At 32.1% G+C, this 24,876-nt stretch overlaps 3 protein-coding genes across 6 annotated transcripts; 2 read left to right on the top strand and 1 right to left on the bottom strand.

Annotated features, from left to right (window-relative positions):
- The first annotated feature begins 118 nt into the window (after positions 1 to 118).
- On the top strand, positions 119 to 21,003 carry LOC110622528 (putative acyl-activating enzyme 19). 4 transcript variants are annotated; one of them, XM_043959857.1, is made up of 20 exons: positions 120 to 516; positions 1,157 to 1,633; positions 2,593 to 2,789; positions 3,495 to 3,701; positions 4,185 to 4,907; positions 5,064 to 5,716; positions 6,362 to 6,437; positions 6,524 to 6,610; positions 7,488 to 7,531; positions 8,833 to 8,941; positions 10,023 to 10,082; positions 11,909 to 11,993; positions 12,082 to 12,146; positions 12,391 to 12,450; positions 12,791 to 12,835; positions 16,046 to 16,155; positions 17,453 to 17,973; positions 18,061 to 18,189; positions 18,281 to 18,482; positions 20,784 to 21,003. In XM_043959857.1, exons 1-17 carry the CDS (start codon positions 168 to 170, stop codon positions 17,685 to 17,687), a joined length of 3,582 nt encoding a protein of 1,193 aa, XP_043815792.1. In that variant the 5' UTR covers positions 120 to 167; the 3' UTR covers positions 17,688 to 17,973; positions 18,061 to 18,189; positions 18,281 to 18,482; positions 20,784 to 21,003. The 4 variants fall into 4 exon arrangements, with proteins under 4 accessions (XP_021622753.1, XP_043815792.1, XP_021622751.1 ...); XM_021767062.2 differs by lacking the exon at positions 20,784 to 21,003 and having other exon boundaries at positions 311 to 516; positions 1,157 to 1,438; positions 1,531 to 1,633; positions 18,281 to 18,680; XM_021767059.2 differs by lacking the exon at positions 20,784 to 21,003 and having other exon boundaries at positions 18,281 to 18,680.
- On the top strand, positions 19,871 to 20,409 carry LOC110623317. The gene is made up of 2 exons (XM_021768233.1): positions 19,871 to 20,050; positions 20,095 to 20,409. The coding sequence occupies exons 1-2, from the start codon at positions 19,871 to 19,873 to the stop codon at positions 20,407 to 20,409; spliced, it is 495 nt and encodes a 164-aa protein (XP_021623925.1).
- Positions 21,004 to 21,881: 878 nt separating the features above from the next.
- LOC110622182 (protein BOLA4, chloroplastic/mitochondrial) lies at positions 21,882 to 23,564 on the bottom strand. The gene is made up of 3 exons (XM_021766604.2): positions 23,172 to 23,564; positions 23,014 to 23,081; positions 21,882 to 22,220 (listed from the first exon to the last, which is right to left on the bottom strand). Exons 1-3 carry the CDS (start codon positions 23,517 to 23,519, stop codon positions 22,067 to 22,069), a joined length of 570 nt encoding a protein of 189 aa, XP_021622296.1. The 5' UTR covers positions 23,520 to 23,564; the 3' UTR covers positions 21,882 to 22,066.
- Positions 23,565 to 24,876: the final 1,312 nt, after the last annotated feature.

Here is a 24,876-nt window from a genome sequence, read left to right as displayed (position 1 = left end):
TTAAGCCGAATTTTTAAACGCACAGCCAAATGCAGCCTTGTGCATCACACAAACTAGGGCCCAGCCCAAAGGCCCACAGTAACTGAACAATTTCACTGTATATACATTTTTGAAAAGGAAAAAAAAAAAAAGAAAAAAAAGAGGATGCTGAAGGAGAGAGGAGGGAGATGAGTTCTGGCAGTAGCAGCAGTGAAGAGCAGCTGCACCAGCAGGAAAAACATTGCTGCATATCTCACGAGTTTCTCAGAGCAGCAACCAGAAACCCTACGAAAATCGCCGTGATACAGGCAGCACCATCAGGTGATGATCAGCGTCAGGTTGCTGCAGAATTGATCAATCCTGGAAGCTCGGTTTCCTCCGCCTCCTCTTCTTCTTTTAATCCGCTGGTGTATGAAGGAGACCAATGTTTTACTTTCCGTGACTTGTTGAAGTCTGTTGATTTCCTCAGCTCTCGCCTCCGGGATGTTCTTGATGGTGCTGATGTATCCCGCCTTTTCAGAGCCCAATCCTCATCAGGTTCCTTTTATTTTCTTTTTCCTCTGACTTTTTGCTAATCAACAGTTGAATGAGAAATTACTTCAGTTGTGAATTATAGCTATATAATCTCGAGACCAAATTGGTTTCTGATGTTTCAACTTCGCAAATTTGGTCTCAACTATAGCTGTCCTCTGTGTTTGGCTTTATGTATACATTTAAAGTGTTCTATGAACTGAAACAGATTTGCTACATTAGCATTTCGAATAAGATGGTATCATATGTCAGTATCAACATTTATCATTTTTATTAGTATTTTTAGTCTTTGGTGTTATTATTTTCCCCAATATTGTCTTCACCAATTATAATAACAGTTCACAAGACTTGTATTTTGGGGGAATATTAGTTGTGTTAATATTCCAAAATTTTCAATATATGACTATCATATTGTTCAACAGAAGAATGATTAAAGACGTAAAACAAAATATCCAATGGAAGTTGAAGGCTAGACTTGATGCACTTTTTAAAAAAAAATTTTTTTTGAACATTGAGCTCAATATGAATGCTGCTTTATTAAAAAAGTAAAATATACTTCATATAAATGCATGATTTTCTGGAATCATCATCTGGTTCCTGTTTCAGGAGCTGCTTTTATTGGCATTGCTACTTCTTCAATGTGCAGGTAAGGGTAATCCTGATGAGCAGAGCACACCTGATGTATCCAAGTCGTCCTCAATGGATGAGTATAAGAATGAGAATAGACCAAAAATTTTGGGAATATATATGCCACCTTCTGTGGAGTACATAATCTCTGTTTTTTCAGTTCTAAGGTGTGGAGAGGCTTTTTTGCCTCTTGATCCTTCATGGCCAAAAGATAGAATATTATCTACTGTTTCTTCTGCAGATTGTGAGCTTATTATTACTTCTGAATCATCATATGGCAAAGGCAGTCTCAGCAATCTTGGTAACTTGAATTGGCTTGTTGAATTTAGCAGTTGTCCTGTCTTACGTTTTTCTGTGGAAGAAGCCCTTGAAGAGTGTGTTGGTCCACTACAGATAGCTTGGCCTTGTGAAAAAGAGGAAAAAAGGTTGTTCTGTTATTTACTGTATACGTCTGGATCAACTGGAAAGCCTAAAGGGGTGTGTGGCACAGAACAAGGTAAGCATTTGTTTTAACTTTCATCTGTCAATGTCTAACACAACAATCTGTTCACTAAATATTGGTCATTACTGCGGACTGTTTTATGCCATGAACAAGAATGAGCTGAAAGTTTCTTCATGCGATGTCAAAATATAAGATAAGTTATAATATAGTCCCTCAGATTTGATAAGACACACAACTTAATCTCTATCATTTTAATGATAAAACAATCTAGTAAAAGGTTTCAATTTTGTTAACAAAATACACATGTTAGAATTCATTGTTAGACTACAACAATTTAGTCCTTTAAATTTTGCTTTTTGTAATTGTTTAATCTCTTTAATTTTAATATTTATAATAATTTAGTCCTTATAGTTTTAATGTTCGTAACAATTTAATCCCTTCAATTTGGATTGGCTAATGGTATTTAACAGAAAGATTATTTTGTTAACAAAATAAAAAAAAGGACTAAATTGTTCACTATTAAAAAAGTAGAGACTAAGTTTTAGATTTTGCTAAATCTCATAAATTACCCTGTAATTACCCTAAAATAGATTTTTAGTCATTCTATGACATATTTTTAAGTTTTGATGACTCTTCATTGTAATAATCTGATTAAAATCTTTTGAAAGAATAAGCAAGGAATGACTAAAGAGTCAAATGTATTCCTGCTGTTAAATATGGATGGAAAACTTCTATCTCTCTCTCTTAACTTGCTGGCTCCATCCTTTCTTGGCTTGTTTCCTCTTTCTATTGCACACTAAATGGCTTTGTTTGGCAGCCTCTCAAAGTTGCTTTTCTCTTCTTCTTCTTTTTGTTATTTTTTTAGAAGCAAATGCTGCCTCTATGTACATACGTCTTCTATCATAAAACAAACAAACTGAGAATGGTGCAATTCTTGAATTTTGATCAATTCTCAATTTACTCTACATGTGCAACATGATTTGTTAATTTAATCTTCTTGTTTTTCTTTTTAGGGCTATTAAATCGCTTTCTGTGGATGCAAGAATTGTATCCCATGCATGAAAATGAAGTCTTGTTGTTCAAAACGTCATTAAGTTTTATTGACCACCTGCAAGAATTTCTTGGTGCTATGCTTGGCGCATGTACACTAGTTATACCTCCTTTCAGTCAGCTGAAGGAAGATCCATTTTCTATTGTCAATTTTATACAGGTGAACGTCCTTGTTGCAGTTTAAATTTCTATATAGCATGTTTGTCCTCCATGTATGTTTAAGTATGAGTATAAGTTAACCTTGCACAATTCAGCTTAAATGTTCAACCTGTTAAATTTTGTTTTTATTGGTAGTTTTGTCTTTGATAGAGCTCATTTCTCTCTTGTTGATTGAGTGTGTAAATTGTAGGTAGCTCTTATGGTTAGCTGCTAGTATACTTAGATATAGAAATGTTGCTCATTTCAATGCTTTGCCATTTTAATCGTTTCTTTGGCTGAAAGAATTAACTGAACAAAGGGTGTTCTTGGTTGGCATCTACCAATGATGATTCCATGATATGCCAATCACTGGTGCATCTTTACAAATTATTCTTTAATTTGTTGTTTGAGGAATTTGTTGTCACTGGCTTTAGGTTCTTTCCAGATACATGCATTTAAAAGTTGAAAAATTTTTCAAATTATAAAGTTCATTCAGTATCTGTTTTGGTTATGATGATAACATGGATCTTATATTGGTCCATGTGATCAGAGTTTCTGCTTTCAATATTTTGTAGATGTTGAAGCTTCATTCTATATATGTCTATGGCTTTTATTGTCTTCATTCTTGGCAGTGATAAATGGGTTATCTATTCATACTGATGATACTGTCATTGCTGCTAATGGTGTTCCCATTTAGTTAGTAATAAGTATTTAAACTATTCTGTAGGCCTACTGTATAAATAGGCTTATTGCCGTTCCTTCACTGATGCGAGCAATCCTTCCTGCTTTGCGAAGTCATCAACATAAAATGCAGATCCAGAATTCTCTGAAGTTGCTAGTGCTAAGTGGTGAAGTATTTCCTTTATCCTTGTGGGGTGAGCTTTCCAATTTACTACCTGGGACCACCATTTTGAATTTATATGGGAGTACAGAGGTTAGATATTTGGAAATCTCTCTTTATTCTCTCCCCCTTTTTTTTCCCTTTTCGGTACGATGCAAAGCATTATACTGGTTTTAGAAAACAAGTCAAATGAACCGAAAAATTCTTATGCTTGTTAACTATTATACTCTCTTATAGTTGTCATTTTGAAAGATCAATGTTCTTTGCTATTATTTCATCAAACCATAGGATGAAGTTTTTCTGTGGCATTTTCTACTGTACAAATGCTTCATTGTGATAACTTCTTTGGTTTATTTCTTATTATTTAATTTTCATTCCCATCTTCTCTATACTTTCTTTATGCAAATGGCTTGATAAGTTTTGGATAATCTTTTTATATGGTTTTGCAAATGGTGAAGTAGTTGCTTAGATCTGTGTATAACATCTCTTGCTCTCATCATTTAATTTGCATTTCTATTTTTTCTTCAGCAATAAAATCTCCTTCTATCTAAAACTTGTATCAACTTTTGAATCAAGGTATCTGGTGATTGTACATATTTTGATTGCAAGAGGTTGCCACTTATTTTGGAGACAGAGTCTCTAACAAGTGTTCCAATTGGTGTGCCTATTTCTAATTGTGATGTAGTACTGGTTGGTGAAACTGATACACCCAATCAGGGAGAGGTATGCGTTGGCGGTCTCTGTGTTTGTGGTGGTTACTTCTCTGATTCTGCTTTGTCATCTTTTGACTCTCTCAAAGTGCATAAAACCCTCATCTGTAACTGTTTGGTGGATGACTGTGGGAGTCAAGTATATTACAGAACTGGTGATTTTGCACAACGGCTTCAATGTGGTGACTTGGTATTCTTGGGGCGAGCTGATCGCAGCATAAAAGTTAATGGGCAACGTATAGCCTTAGAAGAGATTGAAATTACACTCAGGACACATCCTGATGTTGTTGATGCTGCTGTGGTTTCTTCTGAAGGTCCAGAGGAGCTCTTGCACCTTGAAGCTTTTTTGTTGTTAAAAGATAAACAAAAATCTGGTGACTCATTAAGATCTTCAATCAAAAATTGGATGGCTGGCAAGGTTCCTTTGGTTATGATTCCCAACCGCATTGTATTTATTGAGTCATTGCCCATCTCTTCCGGTGGAAAAGTTGATTATGCCTTGTTGTCAACATCAGCATTTTACACGCTGAAAGTTCAAGATAAGATTTGCAACGCTGATATCACTGATCACTTTCATATTATAAAAAAGGTTTTAACTTATACAAAAACTTTTACCTTTTATACATCTGTGCTTCCTTCAAATAGGCAGCAATTCATTTGAATTAAAAATCCTTGCTTTTCTTATTACTCTATTACCTAACTATTTACTCCATTGAGAAAGTGAAAAATGACATTTTTTTGACAGGCATTTTGTGACGCTTTAATGGTGGAAGATGTTTCTGGTGACGATGATTTTTTTAAGTTGGGTGGTAGTTCCATTACTGCAGCACAGGTTTCTTATAATCTAGGAATTGATATGAGATTGCTTTATAAATTTCCTACTCCATCTAAGCTTCGCAATGCTCTGCTAGATAAGAAGGCTCCTTACAAAGATGTCAAAACTGATACAAGTTGGAAATCAAATCTGAAAGAACATAGCTGGAGTATGTCTCATTCTGTAAATTCCTCTATTTCTAAGGCGCAGAAATTTCATCAAATGAATGATCACAATGTTGCAGTATCCAAGCACTTTAAGGTTAATTTGGACAATCACATTTCCCCAGAAAATGTTAGTCTTAGTGGTGGATATCCTTGGTCTTCTGTGATACCAGTCTCATGTTCATTCAGCCGGGGCAACAAGGTTATGTATGAAGAGGAGTGCAGGTTGAGAAATATTCATCAATTAACTTGGTCCACAGAACTTCCAAGAAACAGAAAAGGTTCTTCAATGCTGGAATTGTGGAAGGTTCACATGGAATCTTGTGTAGATGCATCACCACTTATTGTGTTTAAAGGCCAAGATGTCTATTTGTTTATTGGATCTCATGCACATAAGTTCACCTGTGTTAATGCCAAAAGGTGAGGAATTGTTCTTCTTTATTTCATGAAAAAGTGATGTTTAGATAGAGATTAATAACATTTTTCATTATTTTCATCATCTGATGATCACTTTCAGCACCATACGTACATATCATGTTATAATACTTGAATAAGAAAGCAGCAGGAAGAATTACTGGTTTTATTAAATGGCCTAGGATCAGTCATAGGTAGGATATTTGAGAGGGGACAAGGGAAGAAATGTTTTTGGGAAACTGGAGATTCTTTTGATGCAGATCATGTGGTTTAGGATTTCAGAAATAAATGTTTTATAGAATTATATTTACATTTTGAATATTTGCACTGTTTTGGGATTATGGCTTAGTTGTTGTTGTAGTGATTTGCTGTGCAGGATTGGAGTGAAATGCTAAATCTTAGAAGGGTTTTTCTCATTCTGTCTTAGTTCAAATTTATCATATTATTCCCATTTGTCAGAGCTAAAAAATGTTTCCTAGCATATTAACTATATTTTTTTTGATGATTTTTCAATAAATGATTACAAGCTTTTTGTGATCAATGTGCTAATAAACACGATTTCATTTTCCATATTTGTAATGCATGAAAAATTTGGTGCTAGCATGAATTATTCATCTTCTAACTGCATTACCACAACATAATTTGGTGTAGTGGTTCTATCCAGTGGGAGGTCAAACTACAAGGACGAGTTGAATGTTCAGCTGCAATTGTTGCTGACTTTTCTCAGGTTATTCTTATTTCACATAATTCACCATGTTATTCCATTTTTTATTGTGCATTATAATGGGTCTAACCTTCTATATACTTTATCAGGTTGTAGTTGGATGCTACAAAGGGAAAATATATTTTCTTGATTTTTTCAAAGGTAGTATTTGTTGGACTTTCCAAACATGTGCTGAGGTATGATGATAAAGTGCTCATATTTTTGCATTGTTCTTTTTAGGACGCCGCAAGCATCAGTCTTGCATTTTTATTTTTACCAAGTGTTTGTTTGTTCGCATTATGTTCTCTTTGCTGTGTCTGATACTCTGTTTAGAACCAATTTTAAGAACTCCATGAAATTTCAATTTTATTATCAAATAAATAACTAGAAAGCTGAGGAGTCCATAAGAATATTTATCTAAGCATCATGAAACAACCCTAATGCTATTGCTTACAGCAAAGCAAAATGCTTGAAATACATATTTTTAATTTTTTTTTTGTAAATTAAGTAGTCCGAAACTCTCTTAGTGCTAGTCCCGCATCCATTTGTGTTGGGATTTTTTAATATTATAATACCATTATGGAGCTTTTAGATGTGGTCGTTGTCATCTTTATGAAAGAAGATATGATGGGGAAGTTCTAGTCTTGGAATCTTTCTAGCTTTTCCTTTCTCATGGTCTTTCACATTCCAATGACATTGGCAGCAATATTTTACAGCATCTTCATAACTTGATTTTTATTAAAGGCATTTGTTTTGTGGAGAGATGAACTACTGGCTGTATAGTTGTGATCTATAATTGAGTTCTTTGGTTACTTAGCAGTACACGTGTCCTGCATGGATGAAGGCCACATTGTTGAATATCATGTCTTCATATGGAAATGAGAACAATAGGTTTCATTCGCTTTTTTAATACAAAAAAAAATATTTGGAAAAAGGAGGAGAATTTCATCTGGTTCATTCATCTGTTACAGCATTGCTTTTTTAATTTGAGCATATTTAGCTAATGCTCTGCGCATATTTTAGAAGATCATCTTCAATTCCTGTTGATGTTTTTTTATTTAATATTCAATGAAGGTGAAGTGCCAGCCAGTTGTGGATATACACAGACAATTAATCTGGTAATGAATTTTCTGCTAAATCATCCTTGTATCAGCTCATCTTGTTATTGTTTTCTTTTTCCCTGTTGCTTTAGTTGCAGATAGAAACTGAATTTTCTTTGTCCGGGAACAAGTGGACTAGTTATGGTTAAGGGTTGATCAATTTTGGAATATAGAAACAAAACTAGAAGGTAGAATCATAGTGCAAGAAGAGGGAGTAGTGAAGTAGCATGAGGGTAACAAACCTGTTAGGGTTTGAGGAATCTCTCAAGGTCAATAATCTCTCTGTTGTGTTTAGGTTGCATGATAAGTTGCCCATTCTTGGCATTTGTTGCTTCAAAGGAAAAGGAATCAGAGATAAGGAAAAGTAGATAAAAGATGAAACAGAGAAGAAAGAGAAAGATTTTGTAAAAGAGAAGCTTTTTGGATGGGTGGTGTAGTCACCTCCCATTCACGGGTCCTCAACTGAACAGATGCGTACTGGTTCCTTTTCCTCAGAAGGCTACCAGTTGCACCAAACACCGATGAGGCCTTACTTTTAGGTTTGGTTACCATATTAAGAAAATGGGCCAGTTCTTACTCATCCAAAAGCTAACTCAAGAGAAGAGGAAAAGGGGTGCCCAAAGTTTTATAAGGGTCACATTACCCTTATCCAAACCGAAAATACTACAATAAGCTTTTGAAATGTTTTTATTTTAATCAAGTTCTACAGCCTAATATGAGCATTCTCTAAGCTTTATTTCTATTTCTAGATGTATGAAGTTCTGAAGCTATAGTAATTTGTGAAACACACAGTTAGATGCTCTATAACAGTAGACTAAAATAGCACACGAAAATTCCAAAAAAAGAAAAGAAATAAAAAATAGTATATAATATCCTTAAATTGATGAAAAAGAAATAAAATGCTGAAAAATGTTTTGCTTCCATTTATCGTTGCTCTCTTCTTGAAGTTGTACTTCTTTTCACTGAATCAATAATTTATATGGCAGCTCTATATAGAAACTCAATGCACTGTGATGCCATGTCACCAAACTAGTTGTATAAAATCATAAACTAGCTGAATAAACTCCTTTTTTATTTATCACCTTGCATACTGAACAAGGTTCTTTGATGGAGCCTTTTTATCAAATGTCTCTGCACTTCTAATATTTTATTTGCAACTCTCAGGTATGGAAGTGGTAACTATAACACTTTTCTGTATATGTTGTTGGGCTTTGTCAGCCTACATTGTTTGTAACATATTTGTCGTTAACTTTTCATAGAAATCTATAAAACATATTTTTCTTTAACAAGTAATTGATCTTCGGATGAAATATTTATAGGTGTGGCTCCCATGACCAGTTTTTATACGCTCTTGACTACAGAAATCGTTGCTGTATCTATAAGCTCTCATGTGGTGGAAGTGTATTTGGATCTCCTGCAATAGATGAGGTAAATATTTGTATTAAAAGTATTTTAAATAGCTGCTATTTTGATTTATTTTAGGCCAAATACATAATTTGGCGCTTGACTTTTTCATAAAAGGCAGTTAGCATCCTAATCTTTTTGTCGTTGATTTTTAATACCTGACTTTTATAAAAATATAACTATTTAACTCCTAAACTTTATAAAATATATTAACTCTTAAATTTTATAAAATCTTACTAGTTAGATCCTGAATATTTAGAGCGCATGTAAGTCAAGTCAACGTATGGGAGTTAAATAGTTATATTTTTATAAAAGTCAGATGTCAAAAGTTAACAATGAAAAAGTCAGGGCATCCTATTTTTTGTGTAAAGGCAGGGATATAATTATGTATTCATCTTTTATTTTATTTTTGTGGAGCAGTATACATGATTCATCTGCGTTGGTGTAATTTTGATTTTGGTTGATTTTAACTTTGTGTTGCTTTTATTGCTTAATGATTTGGCTTTTGTTCTCATATTTTGTTTAATCTGCCAATTTGCTGCATGCATCAAAATTCACAAATGTGGGGATGCTTCTTGCACAGGGTCATCCCCTTGTCAAAATTGAATGATACTGTCAAATCCTTGTATTTCTGCTGCATGACATTCTTATTTGTTCATAGATTATGCACACATTGCCTATAATAAATCTTATATAAATCTTTACTTTTCTTTTATGTTGGTTTTTCACCTTGTCTGATGTTTAATATTTCTGCATGTATCCCTTGTAGTATTATATATATATGTATAAATATTTCAACTTGGATTCAACAGTATCAAAAAGAGAAAGCCAAATGACTTCATTGTATTGGATGTAGGAATTGTCTAAATCCCTATTTTCTTTTGTTCCATGGGGGAAGGCCTGAGCGGGGTACCCATGGTGGACCTGCAATTATGTGCAGGTGAAATAATTGTGCTAACCCAAGTTGATTTTATAATCAATTTGTTAAACTAAGATCATGTTTGTTGTTTTTGGGTATTATTAGAATATAGTAAAGCCATTGTGTGGAATTACTGAATCATCTATGCTTTATCACCTGATTTCATGTGTAATTATTTTTAATTAGATGCATGACACACTTTATGTGGCTTCTACCAGTGGTCGTGTGACAGCTGTATCAATAAAGGTATGAAACATTGCTGCTTGAAACTTTATTCTTCTCTTTTCTTTCTCTCTCCTATATTATGGGGCTTTTTACCAAATAAGGATAAAAAATAAATAAATTCTTAAACCCTGGTCTGGAAAAAATTATTTCCCAGACCGGGGCAAATTTAAAATTTACCACACTTGCTGCATTTACCGCATTTTAAAAGTGCAGTTGAGGAATTTTTTTTAAAAAAAAATTTAACTACCGCACTTAAACAGTCGCCTGATAAACCAAAAAAATTTAAAAAAAAATACCTTACTGCACATATAATGTGCTGTAAGGTATATTATATATATATATATATATATATATATATATATATTAAAAGCTGATTTACATTAGAATCCTTAAAAGTTAATAAAATTTACAACTTAATTCATACTTTTTAAATAATAAATAATTCAATTCTTAAAATTTTTATTTTGTTAATAAAATATATGTTTTTTAAAAAATTTACTATTAGTCATAAAAAAGTAAGTAAAATTTGAATCTATAACGTTAATTTTTTTAATTTTTAATATATATTTTATAACAATCTTATATTAAATATTTTTCACTGTATAAACCCCACATCTTTAACCTCTAAAATTTCTAATATCTAATTTATATTAAGATATTTTATTATAGTCTCATGTTAAATATTTCTTAACTATTAAATTAAGTAAATTTGATGCAACTCAACAAATTATTTTTTGTAAAATTTATATACTTTTTTAAATATATTGCAACAAACAGATGTATAAAATAAAAATAAAATACAAACACTTAAATTAAATTGTTTATATTAACATGATAAAAGATATTTAATGGAATATTGTTATAATATGTGAAAGAATTTTATTTTGTTAACAGAATAGTTTCTATATTAAAATTTATTGTTGGACTATAATAATTTAGTCGTTTGAATTCCATTTTTTATAAACAATTTAGCTCTTATATTAAAAAAATATATATATAAATTTTGTTAAAATAATTGTTACCTTAATAGTGTTGGAAAAATTATTAATACAAACTTACAATAAAATATCTTGATATAAGTTAAAAATTAATAAATTAGAAGTTAAGAGTAGGTTTACTTAGTGAAAAAAATATTTGATATAAAACTGCTATAAATATCTTGATATAAATCAGATATTAAAAAATTCAGGGTTTAAAGGTTTTGGAGTTTATGTAACTGAGAAAATATTTAATATAAGATTGCTATAAAGTATTTTGATGTATATTAAAAATTGAGAAAATTGGAGTTTGTGGCATGACTAATAATAAATTTTAAAAATGTGTATTTTATTAATAAAATAAAATTTTAAGAATCAAATTATTTATTATTTAAAAAGTATGGATTAAATTGTAAATTTTATTAAATTTTCAAGGATCATAATATATTAATACATACATATATATATATATATATATATATATACAATATGTGCGGTAAGGCATATATTTTTTACATTTACATTTTATTTATAAACTACCGTACTTATGAAATGTGGTAGTTGACTTAAAAAAAAAAAATTTCTACTGCACTTTTAAATGCGGTAAATTTCATATTTGCCCTGCTTTGAGAAATAATTTTTTCCAGATCAGGATTTAAGAATTTTTTTATTTTTTAACCTTTGTTGGGCAAAAGGCCCTATATTACGTATATGTAAGATTTCACTGAGATAGCTGCAACTACATCCAATTGACTTTATCATGACCTTTGATTCTCCCTAGAGCCAATAAGAGTGGGTGTCCTCTCGCTATTGTGCAGTGGGGCACATTTTTACCGTTCAATAAAGTGTGGTTTTTGTTGTCAATTGCAGGCATTACCATTTTATACCTTATGGCAGCAGGAGCTACAGGTGCCAGTATTTGGGTCACTTACAGTTTGTTCTCCATGTGGAAATGGTGTGCATATGAATCATTTCACTACTTTCCTGGCAGATGGATTAATCTCGTCATAAACCATCATTTTGTCCTTTCCTTTTTGGTGCAGTTATTTGTTGTTTAGTGGATGGAAACATTGTTGCATTGGATTTAGGTGGATCCATCATTTGGCAGGTATGAATTTATCATATTCCATTGTATTTCCAAATTCACTTTCTTATTAGCACCTTCTCCAACTTTTTGGGCCATTCACTTGTGGATGTGGAGTGCTTGTAATATGATAAAGCATACCTTCTATAATCTCTTTTTCCGGGGAAACTAGTACTTGTCGCACGTCCTTTTCCTTGTTTGTAATTCTTAGTGGTAGTGATGGCAAAACCTTTTATCTACTTTTTCTAAATTTTTTTTTTCCCTTCAGTGTAAAACTGGTGGTCCTGTATTTGCTGGAGCCTGCTCATCTTCTGTGCTTTCTTCTCAGGTCAATCCTTTCTGACACGATATTTCTTGAATTGCCTATATAATATAATGCCTTTCGGCATCAAAATGTTAAAGTGTCCAGTACAATATTCAGATAACATTGCACATCTCAGAAAAAAACAGTTAAAACAGAATTTTCCAACAGGAATGATAAATGAAATCTTATGGTTGTCCCCAGTGCACAATGAGGTTACTATGACTCAATGTCTATAGATATATAATTTCAGCCTGTTTCCTAATATCATGTAATATTAATTTTTTTACTTGCCTCCCCTTCACTTGTGAAAACAAGCATAGGCTGTAAAACAAATGTAGTTACCTTTTTTGTTATTTTGGCACAGGTGCTGGTATGTTCAAGAAATGGAAGTGTTTATTCATTTGGAATGGTGAGTTTCAGTGTAAACTTCATACCAGTATACATGCTTTCGTAGCTGGTATTTTCAAATGAAAAAAAATGATGGTCCTCTTCTCCAGTGAATTTGATGCCATTATTTAGAATCAAGCTCATAGTGGAACCATGGGCCACGATGAAGCCACAATGAACAGTTTGTTCTCTGTTGAGTGTTCACTTGCAATTTCCTGAAGTATAATACTTAACAAGTTCTAATTTCTTTACATTGGTGTGCTGGTCTCTCCTGAATCAAAAATCATCTTCATGGTGTTTCAATAGTATTTTAGCTATGTTTAGGACCGTGGCATTTTTATAATAAAAAAGCATTGATCAACTCAGGCATGGAAGTGGATGTGTATTAACACACCAATCAAACCTAAGCAAATTCGGGTCCTTGCTGGAATCAGAAAGATAAAGAAAAGTACAATTTGGAGGAGCAAACAATAAAAGCAACAATTGGGTGTCTTATCCTTTCTTTATAATTTAGGGCCTCGCTATAACAGAATAAGACTCTATTTGCGGTTCTTCACAGCTTGTGGTTGTTGAATTTCTGTTATGATAGAAGAATAAAGGGGTTAGGAAATAAATAGAAGGTGTACTTGAGGGTTTAAATTATATAAAAGGATAGAGCAGAAAATAGTAAACTTAAATAGGAATTAGTTAAAGAGTGTAGTGGCGGGAACAGTTATTTTAGAGATCTAAAGCTGTATAAATAACAGCCATTGTAACTAAAGGAAATCACTCCAAGAATTATCAGTCTTAATCAATCTCTCTCTCTCTCTCTCTCTCTCTCTCTCTCTCTCTCTCTCTCTCTCTCTCTCTTTCTCTCTCTCTCTCTCTCATCTGCAATTTCCCCCCTTTCTTTCTCTCCCCTTTCTTCTATTTCTCTCCCCCTTCCTCACTTTCTGACTTGTTAGGGATCCAATCCATAACAATTGGTATCAGAGCTTTGTCCAGGATGGGCATTACTTCCAAATGAATTTTTGGTAGTTGCAATCAGGCACAGATAAGAAGCGACAGTCCTCCCAAGTTACAGGTTTCTCCTGCTGTCTTTCTTCTTCTTCTTCTATTCTGCTTTCTTCCCTCTAATTCTTTCTTCTTCCTAAAATTTCTTTCTTTTCCGTTCTTTCTCCTCTCTTCTTTCTTCTTGACAGAATCTTTCTTTTTCTGTCCCTGAGTATTCTTCTCCTTCTTCCTCTATTCTTTCCTTCTTTCTTTTCTAGAATTTTCTTCCTCTCATTTGGAAATTTCTTCCATTTCCTTCCTTCTGTTCTTGCTCTGTTCTTCTTTTTTTTTGGCAAAACCTTATTTCTGCACTTCTTTCTTTCCTTTGAAACCCCTTTCTTTCTTAAATTCTTGAACCAAATTCTTCTTGTTCTGTTGTTTTCTCTGGTTCTTATCTTTTCTCCTTTAATTTCTCACTTCCAGCATTTCAAGAATTTGTTTCTTGAAATTCTTAAAATTTCCGTTCCTTCCTTTATTCACATTTTTTTCATTCTCCTTCTTCCTACTTTATTGATTTTTTCAGAAAATTTCTCCCTAGAATTACCATGTTACTTCCTGAAATCAAATTACTCTTCTTGATTTTCTTTGTTTTCTTGAAATACTTGAATCATGGAAGTGCCAAATTGGGCACAAATTTTTCTTAATGGAGTTCAAGAAATTCTAGATAGAAGATTAAAAGAATGGAACGAGCAGTTGGAGCAAAGATTCGAAAAAGTGATTCAGAAAATAGAAAATTTAGAACAGAAAAGGGAAAGTTTTGAGCAATCAATTCAAGTGACAAAGGAAAAGATTGCAGTCTTGATCAATGAAAATCAAATTTTTAATGAACAAAATGTCTCGTGTGCAATTTCCCAGAAGAAAGATAAAGCCATTGAGGTGGAGCATGAGCTTTTTGTTGATATGTCTAATGTAAATGAGATCAATGAGGAGAAGAATGGTGAAGATGGTGATGATGGGCAACTAGAGTCTTAAATGAGGACAATACTAGTTGAATCTGAAATGTTTGCACAATTCAATTCCAAAATTGAATTTTTTGCCACTAAAATTCTTGGAAATATTTTTGGAAAAAAGAAAGATAAAGGTGTTATAAAAGGTGTGGGTGTTAGAAATATGTGGCAGCATTTTTGGAGCCAAGATGTTAAGTATAATGGTTGTCATCCTAGAATTCTTATGGAAGATAAATGGGACATAGCAAGAAGAGAAAGGAAGAAGGCTATGACATCAAATTCTATTACGATCTTGAAAGAACAAGAATGAGAAATTTGGAAAAGGAAGAAAGTTTAGCATCTTCAACCAAGCCTTATGGGTCAATTCAGCTGAACCCAGCTGAAGCACGTGCCGGAAGTTAACATTTAGGATTCTAAATTCAGGGGATTAACTGACCACCAAAAACTGCTGTGTGGGATTTTCACATCTTTCTGACCAAGTCTGATGAAAGAAGCAACAAAAATTCATTTCAATTTTCAGCATTTTCTTCATTCTTGAAGATAAAAGTGATTTCAAGAAGCGGGGAATGTTATGATAGACGAATAAAGGGTTAGGAAATAAATAGAAGGTGTTGAGGGTTTAACTTGTATAAAAGGATAGAATAGAAAATAATAAACTTAGCTAGGAATTAGTTAGAGAGTGTAGTGGCGGGAACAGTTATTTTAGAGATCTAAAGCTGTATGAATAACAGCCATTGTAACTAAAGGAAATCACTCCAGGAATTATCAATCTTAATCAATCTTTCTTTCTTCTCTCTCTAATTCTCGCTACTCTGCAATTTCCCCCCCTTTCTTTCTCTCACCTTTCCTCTCTTTCTGACTGACTTGTTAGGGATCAATCCATAACAATTTCCTATTAATTGTTATTGATAGAGGAATAATTTCCCTTAAAAAGAGTTGCTTCATGATCAATTATAAAATGGGATATGTGAAAAATATTTCAATTTATTTATGGGAGTTGTGTTAATAATTATGTGGGATTTGTGTTTAATAATTATGTGTTCAATGAAGGCCTCTTTTTCTGTCTTTTCCTTCATATCCTTGCTAATTTCTTTTTTAATATATTCATGATGTTACTTGTATTCTGACATTGTTAATTCTGCATTTATTCAAAATTCCATTGGAAATTGGAATACTGAACAAAAATTTCAGAATGTTTTTACCTGCTTGCTCTACTTTCATTGCACACTCTTGACTCCCAATGTACATGTCAGGAAAAGGGAGATCTGCTCTGGGAGTACAATGTTGGCGATCCCATAACTGCATCTGCTTATGTTGATGAGCACTTGCAGCTGGTGTCCGACTCTTTCCTTGTATCAGAGAGGTAAGAAATCATACTAGCACTCTGTCTGAATGGAGTTGCGAGGAATGGTAGGGAAGGTTCATTAAAGACAATTAGACAATGTAGAACAAGAAGAATACAAGAAACAAGAGAAAATCTTCAAACTTATTAATTCTCAATTGTCAATAATATCATAGTAAAAGTCTACCAAAATATGCAGAGGACCTTGGCCTATATATAGAGTATTTGTAATCCTATCTAACGTTTGGATTAGTAACCCCAATACTGCACTAATTCAGAATCACAAATCGACTTAAACTTTCGAACTAAAATAAAACTCTACTTCCTAAATAATAAGAGAATTACTACTAATAGTTCCTAAATAATGGAAATATAATCTTTCTAATTGTACAATAAAAAAGAAAAAAAAAAATTCCCCAAGCCTAGTCTTCTTGGACTGCTTCAAAGGGTAAGGGAAGTAAAATATTTAACTTCCTCTTGTTTGGGTGGAATGAGAGAAAGGGAAGATAATGCAACTTTGTTCATTTATTTATTTATTTTGGAAGAGTGGTCAGGGAAAGGGAGGTGAAATATTGAAGTTACCAACATACCTTTGGTTTTAATATCATATGCATCGCTCTTACTAAAATTTTTGCCAACATAATGCATTTGTTTAGTTTAATATTATATTATGTTAAGCCTACAATAAGTTTTTCTCTACAGTAAGAAAAAAAATTGACTTATTCTCTATTGAAAAAGAATCGTTTAATAATTATTATCAATTGTTATATAATTTTAAAAATTATTTTACAAATTTTATGATTTTATTTTAATAGATTGTTAGTGTTCAATCAAGTAAATTAATAAAAAAAAGATTTACTTTTATATAATTTAATAAAAAAGAAAAAAAATAATCCAGGAAGAGACAAAAAAAGAAAAAAAGATCTGCAAAAACTTAGGCTGCAGGTACCGGGAAGAGGGGAAAGAAAAAGGAACAGTTGGGTTTATATGACAATGTTAAAATTGGGATTTCATATTCATTAGGGATAAGAAAGGAATCTCAACATTTCAGACAATTGCTCAATTCCCTTCCCTTTGCTTAATCTCCAATTTTGGGTGCAAGAAAAATGGGATTGCGAGCAGTAATGAGGGATGAAGGCCATCTCCATGCCCTTCCGCAAATAAAAACCCTCTCCCAAACATGATTAGCGACGTGGTTACCCTCCTTTACCTTACCTTCTCCCTCCTTACAGGCTTACCTGCAATCCAAACAAGGTGATAATTTTAAGAAATCCCGAGTGTACATTATCTAATGCATCTGTCCAATGATATCTTTCAGGTTGGTTTGTGTATGTACTAGTTCTGGGAGCATACATTTGCTTCTTATCAGCTTGGATGATGCAGGCAAGGCTAGCCACCCAAGTAAAAATGCAGTTCAGGAAATTGCAAGGTTGGAGCTTCCAGGAGACATATTCTCTTCACCAGTGATGATTGGAGGCAGGATTTTTGTTGGCTGCCGGGATGATTATGTGCACTGTGTTTCCCTTAAAAGTCAAAGTTCAGTGGAAGAATAAAAGTTCTGGTCATCAATATTTCCGATCAAATGCATTCTTATAAAACTACAATTATGAACTGCTATATCGGTTTAAAGCTTTTAGAGATCACTTGTTGCATATGGTAGTGATGGCCACAAATTTGATGCGTTGCCCTCGGGACCACATGTTTGCAGCATATGATATCATAATCAGCTAGCAATCCCCTTTTCTCGTGTTAGCTGTGACAACAATCAATTGAATTTCCATTCTGCATAGTGTGCATTACAGCAAACATGGGTGGCTACATTAAATATCATAAGCGGAGGTATACTTCTATAGTTTTGTTCTGGTATTCCATATTATGAGTGATGCCATAAATGGAGTTCAGGCTTCTGGGTTTCTCTTAATGTAGTTCGATTGAAAAGTTTGCTCGAGGACATGAAAAAAAGCAACCTCCGTATTCTCAAGAAATTCAGATAAGAGCATCCAGTTGGTTAGCTGGGCACATCTTTCTACAGAGTATAGAAGCGCTTGTGACAAAGTAATTAATTTTACTCCACTGTAATTCATTGGTGATATAAACAGGAAAACTGATTTTGACATTTAGCGTGTTGAATTTTGAATTTTGACAGGCCTGACTTGATAACGTGTTATCCTGGAAATAATGCTGGGAATTTCTTGGCTTCAAGTGAATTTAGTAGAGATTTGGAAGGAATGCAATTCTAGTGATGACTCAACTCAGCCCAACTAAGCAAAGCAAGAATAAAAAAATGGTCGATTCTGCCATTGGATTCAAGTTTTGCGGAGCTTTTGGTTTCAACCTGGGTTATTCTAGTATGTTACGCTCTTTTTCACATTTGTTCTAGATGTATGCTAATAATGCTATTACTAGGAGCTCTAGGTTTATTGCATGTACTGTTTTGTTGTATATAGGTAATAAGCAATATATACAATAGAAAAATGTTTTCTTGATATAAACGAAGGGATTCCTCGGAGTTTTTAAGAATCTAATCTTTAGGTTGTTTTTTGGGATTTTTTTAAATAAAATTAATTTATGACAAAGAGTCTTATGATTTTACTCCATTAATAAAGTTTTTTTTATTACTATTAATAAAGGCTGATTTGACATTTAAAAATTAATTAAAAAAAATTTTAATTAACATAAATTATATTAATTCTTAAAATTTTATAAAACATATAATTTAGTTAATATATTTATTAAATTTTATAAAATTTTATTCTATAATAAAATAATTTCTTTAGTTATAATTTATCTCTATATTTTTATAAATTAATTTTTAAATGTTATAATTATTTACAAATAAATATTTATATTTTTTATAAGTCACATGCATGTTTATGAAATTTAACATATTATAGCTAGAGATAAATTAATAAAATAAATATTAAATTAAAAATTTTGCATAATAATTCAATTTAATTTTTCTATTTTCAATGTTTTTTTATTTAATTAGGATTAAAAGAAGATATTAGATTTTTTATTTTATTATTTTTTACATATAAAATATTAAAATTTAATAAATAGAAAGATTAATTTATAAATATAAAAATTTATTAATAATTATAATATTTAGAGATTAATCTATAAAAATATAAAAATTAATTTTAATTAAAAAAATCTCACTTTCCCAATAACATAAAATTACAAGACCATTCTTATTACAAATTAAAGATTAAAACCCTACTTAAAAATGTATTAAATTAAAATGTAGTTTTTTATAATTATCCGTTGTTTTTTAATCAAAGTCGGATCTTGATATTGGGCATAGATTTTCTAAGTTAAAAGTTACTTGCACTGAGCTTGATGATCTAATCTTCCAGGATAAATGTCAAGGTTTCTCGAAAATTTTATTGTTGGGTTAAGTTGGAATTTCTTTTATTTCTTTTTAAAAAAAGTAAAACAATTTAAACAGTTATCTATTAGATATTCTACTAAATTATGAGAGAGATTCGCTGCTGTTTGTTTTTAGGTATAATTCTGACAAGTGGTTATAGAACAAGTTGAAGAATGTAGGAGAAGCATATGAAGTTTATAAATAGAAAACTAATGAATACTAACAACACATCTTTCCTTGCACTAACAAACCCCTCCATTTTCCTTACTTTTTATTCTTCCTCTTTTCCCTTTCTCCTTTGATGGGCTGCACCACAATCCCCCTCCTGCTCCGCCGCCCAAAGAAACGGAGGAGGCCGCCACCACCATGTATCAATCTTCACCTTCACCCTCTTCAACGGAGGAAAGGAAAGGAGATCCTAGATTCTATCTTCTTTCTGCCTTCTTCTTCTCTTGTATTGTCACTGGTGGATTGTTTCTTGGTCTTTACATTTTCCTTCCACCAGATGAAACCCAACCCTGGTATCCCATTCCAGGATTGATTCTTGTAGCCATTCCATGGATATTTTGGTTCTTGACCTATATTTACAGATGTATCAGACCCAAAAATGCACAAATCATCTTTGCAAATCCATCCCAAGATCCACATCTGGTGAATCCCAGATGCATTCCCTTAATGATGTTCAAGAATATTGCACTAAAGAGCATTCTAGTAATGACGGTAGAGGCCATGTACATTCTGAAGGTGTTATTGTAATTAGAGAATATGAGGAAGATGATCATGAGAATAACAGCAGAAATGATGATGGCGATGATAACATGAAGGCTCAGAAGCCGAGTGCGGAAGTAGCAGGTCATCATTGCAGGAAGAAGAGAAGATGGTTGATTCTAGTGGAGAGAAGTTAGCAAAATAGTGGCAAAGATTTTCTTGGATGTGTGTCTACCCGTTATGAAATCTTTTCTCTTTTTACCTTTGTAAAGTCTATTTGATATCGTTGTTAGAACTGTTGATGTTGATAAAAACACTTTTTTTAAATATATTATTTAAAAAATATTAAAATTTTAACATAATTTAATTATTAAAATAACAACTAAAATGTTTCTTTTTTTAAAAGTGATTTTTAGGTTTCAAACTTTTCTTCTTTGCAAAATATAGTGTAATATTTTTATTGGCATAAATTACCCAAAATTTTCATTTTTTTAAATTTTTTTTCCTTCTCCCATGGCTATAAGCACACTGTAACAATTTTTTTCTTCTTTCTCTTGCTCTCCTCCACAAGCCATGGACAAAAAAGTAGAGATCACCTCCCTCGAGAATCTCGCATTCCACCTTCAGGGCCATCAAAGAGAACCAATTCGTACAACGGCAATGAGGAAGCTACGGCGGGGGGCCGTAAAGGTGGCAAGACCTAATTTATTGGAGAGATTTTCATGGAATATTATCTTGGTTGGTAATTGATTTTCTTCCTGTATTAATAATACTAATGCTAATGTTAGTGTGATCAGGGAAAGGAAGAAATATAAAAGTGTGTTTAGTTGCAGAAAGTAAGCTTGTTTTCTGAAAATATTTTCTTTTCTTTTTTCAAATAATTAAAATATATATTCATTTTAACTTTTTCATTCTCATTAAAAAAACAAAAAATAAATTTTATACTTTTAAATTTTATAAAGAAAATGAAAAATACGAAACTCCGTCAATAAATAGAGTTTACATAAATAAAACACGATTTTAATAATTATATTTTTACATTTAAATATGCATAATTTTTTTATTTTATATTAATATAAAATGCATAAATTTTTTTATTTTGAATTAATATAAAAATTAAGGTAAAAAATATTATAAAAAATAAACGTATTTTTTAATAATAATAATAATAATTTGAACATACTTTTTAATTTTTTAAATTGAAAATAAGTTTTACTATTAAATAAAATAAATACGTTTTAGAGAACAAAATAAACAAAATGAAAACAATTCACCCTAAAATTTTGAGTTTCTTTTTTTATTTTTTGATTTTTTCCTTGATATTTTCATTAGCTTTGTTTTTGTTTTCCATCTTTATTATCATAGATGGCAATTAATACAGCTAGCTGATAACTCTATGATGACAATAAAGATTGAGATGTGCATATCTATAAACCAATAATGGAAAATTTATGGTGCAATCAAGAAGAAGATTGTGACGTATTACGTGAATTGATTGCTGACTTCTTGCCTTTTCAAGCTTCCATGGTGATATTAGGAAAAGCTAAATCCTACACGAGGGCAGCTTTTCAATAATTAGGGCAATTTTTTATTTTTCCTTTAAAACATAACTGGACATGATTTTCAAAAATATATTATTTGTAACTTGAAAAAAAAAAAAAAAAAGGTCTGTCAAAGCAATAGCAATCACCAATTGATTATGCCTTATTTTCCCACTTTCGTGGCTTAGCACTGATAGTTTCTAGCAAGAAAATTCCAGAAGGAAATGGAATACAAAATTATTTCTGTCATGCTACAAGAAAACTAAATAGATAACATTTTTATCTCTTTATCGACTCACTGGTAAATGTTCAATCACTTCTGTTCTGCTGCCTCGGCGGGGGTCTTGGTAGTCATTTGATCAACTGCGTGCACTGTGTTTTGAAGCTCCACCCATATGGCTTTGTAAACCATTCTCTGCCTATCCACGCTTGATTGTCCTTCGAATGCTGAAGAGATCACATCAATACTGCAGATAAATGGTAAATGAGGTCAATTTTGCCAGTGAAGGTCTTCGTTTAGTTTTTAAAGTCTTGTGTAGAATCCAAGTAAAGACATTTCAAGCCAAACCCATTTGACAGGTGGATGGATTTAACTATGAACATGAAACATGATAGTGTCACATACATTCCGAACAAATTTATGATTATGCAAACATTATTAGCTTAGAAATGCCTATGTAAAGAAGGGCGCCACCATGCATCCAAAAACGGATGAAAGTACTTCTCATATCTTAGCCTAAACACAGCAAGCAAGAAAAATAGATAAATAAATATATGGCTTTGCTTTTCCATGGTTATAAAGCATTTAGAGTAAAACTATCAGCATATTACGTTCTTTTTTTTTGTTACAATTGGCAGAGACTGAGATCAGAACTCTAGACCTTTTCGCCTTGGAGATGACTCTAGTACCAATGAGTTTTAGCCCATTGGTATGTTACACTCTTTAATTGAACAAACAAAAGATGCCCCGAAAGTAATCTACTAAGCAGTAAGCACGCTATCCTGAAAGCATGCAAATCTCAGGATAGCTAACTTTGCCAAGTACCTGTTATACCTCTGTTTACATGGTCATCTCCAGATTCTTCCAAGTAAAAGAAATTTCACAAGTTTCACAAAGATTCCGAAACCTTAAGCATATAAAAAAGCAGCAAGTACACATGACTTATTCCCCTTAATTAAATTAATTCTAGATAGATCCTCTATTGACTGCTGCACTAAAAAGAGGTTTTAGTTAAACGACAGTGAAGAATCTAAGCTTACCTGACATGCCTCCCATCCCCATATGCATCTTTCACAGTAACTGATTCTGCATTCAGCTCCTCCTTGATCTGTTGCCACAGATTCAAGATTAAGTTAAAATTATCTCCGATAAAAAAAAGAAGCAACAAAAATCCCGATTCGACAGATTTTGACGTTACCTTCTTTTCCATGGACTGCATAAGAAGAGAGTCAATTGAACCAGCATCATTGACGTTGGCGGCTTTAACGGTGAACCTACGGTTACCCGCGAGACCAAACCCTAATTTTGGTGACTTATAGCCATGGCTCTCAATTGGGCGCCTCTTTTCTCCGTCATGGTTGCAAGACAAAAACAATAAGTTTGGTTCGGTTTTGTTTGGGAATATTGCGTTGCGGGAAACGAAGCATCGTTTCGAAAGTAGGAGAAGAGACGACGAACGGAGAGCTTGGCGACGGAGAAGAGGGTGGTGATCATGGGGGCTAGCGGAGGAAAGACTGCTGGGCCGCCATATTAGAGTCTTTGCCATTTCAATCTGAAAGCAGTAACGTTTAGAATTGCCTTATGGGAGAATTACTTTCCATTTTTTCAAAAATTACTAATTTATTTATATTTAAAAAATAGTCGACTAAAATATTTTTATATTTTATAAAATTAAATTTTTTAATTTTTATATTTAAAAGGTGATAATTAATTTATATATTTTATTGTAGTCTTAATTAATAAAAATATACTAAAAATTATTAATCTTAAAAATAATAGTGATATAAATTATTTAATTCTAAATAATTGAAAGATATAAGCTAAAAAAATTAACAGATTTTATTATTTTAATAATATAAATTATGTTTTCTTAATTTACATGGAACGTGACGTAAGAAATATTTATAAATATATAGTCGGAAAAGAATTAGTATAGAATTTACCGTGATGTTGATGGGATATGGTAAATCCATTTAGAAAAGGAGGCGTGTCTTCGCCAACCACTCGCCAATCGATGGTAGGCCAACGCTCCTTCTAGAGATTTAAATAATTTCCTTTTTATATGATGGCCGGTAATTGAAATATTACATTTCCATAACATGTTTATATTTCATCATTGTGTGTCTTAATAAAAGAAAAAAAAAACTTTGTTTAATTATAAACTCCTTTCCGCCCCACACACACACACACACACATATATATATATATATATATTATAAAAGTAAATTTAAAATGAATTCAGATATTACTGATATAAATCAAGTTTAATTTTAAATAATTTAATTTATATTTTTATATATTAAGAATCAAGTTAATGATTTAATAAAAGTATAATAAGTAAATATATAAATACAATAAATAATATATTTTTCTGAAAGTATGCTCTTATGTCGTTTAGTAACACTCTTGTGTTATTTAATAATGTTCTTGCATCATCTAAATAGGCGATTGATTGTCTAAAAATGCGTTGTTATGTGGCTTAAAGATAGATGATTTTAAAGAGAATTTTTAAATATGTGGAATATATTATCATTTAAGAGATGTATAAGTGATATAACTTGTTAAATTTTATCGGTAAAATTAATTATTGTATAAAATATAAAATTAGATTTGCATCACATTGAATTACAATAACACATTGTAATACCCGGCTAGACTCCGGTATCGGAATTTCTACCGTCCGGTGGAATTTCGGATGTCGGGAACTTCTAGAAGGGTAAAGACATGTTTTATAAAATGTTTTCATGAATTTTAATGTTTTAAAGTATGAAGCTAAATGAGTTTTTGCATGAAAATAGCATTGGAGGAAAACCCAGGTTCGGCCGCCGAAAGTGAAGTTCGGCCGCCGAACATGCATGGACTTTGGGAGGCACGTTAGGCCCCCGAAAGTCTAAGTGAGGGAA

Source organism: Manihot esculenta, chromosome 9 (assembly GCF_001659605.2).
Source record: "Manihot esculenta cultivar AM560-2 chromosome 9, M.esculenta_v8, whole genome shotgun sequence".
Taxonomy (NCBI): domain Eukaryota; kingdom Viridiplantae; phylum Streptophyta; class Magnoliopsida; order Malpighiales; family Euphorbiaceae; genus Manihot; species Manihot esculenta.
This window is presented reverse-complemented; position numbering and strand designations above follow the sequence as displayed.

Excerpts from the sequence above, each read along its gene's own strand:
- LOC110622528 (XM_043959857.1), top strand. The coding sequence starts at position 168 with ATGAGTTCTGGCAGTAGCAGCAGTGAAGAGCAGCTGCACCAGCAGGAA. Across the intron at positions 6,438-6,523 it reads TTGTTGCTGACTTTTCTCAG|GTTGTAGTTGGATGCTACAA; the intron begins GTTATTCTTATT and ends ATACTTTATCAG. Across the intron at positions 7,532-8,832 it reads ATACACAGACAATTAATCTG|GTGTGGCTCCCATGACCAGT; the intron begins GTAATGAATTTT and ends AAATATTTATAG.
- LOC110623317 (XM_021768233.1), top strand. The coding sequence starts at position 19,871 with ATGTATCAATCTTCACCTTCACCCTCTTCAACGGAGGAAAGGAAAGGA. Across the intron at positions 20,051-20,094 it reads CCATTCCAGGATTGATTCTT|ATGTATCAGACCCAAAAATG; the intron begins GTAGCCATTCCA and ends CTATATTTACAG.
- LOC110622182 (XM_021766604.2), bottom strand. The coding sequence starts at position 23,519 with ATGGCAAAGACTCTAATATGGCGGCCCAGCAGTCTTTCCTCCGCTAGC. Across the intron at positions 23,082-23,171 it reads TGCAGTCCATGGAAAAGAAG|ATCAAGGAGGAGCTGAATGC; the intron begins GTAACGTCAAAA and ends CTGTGGCAACAG. Across the intron at positions 22,221-23,013 it reads GGGGATGGGAGGCATGTCAG|TATTGATGTGATCTCTTCAG; the intron begins GTAAGCTTAGAT and ends ATTTATCTGCAG.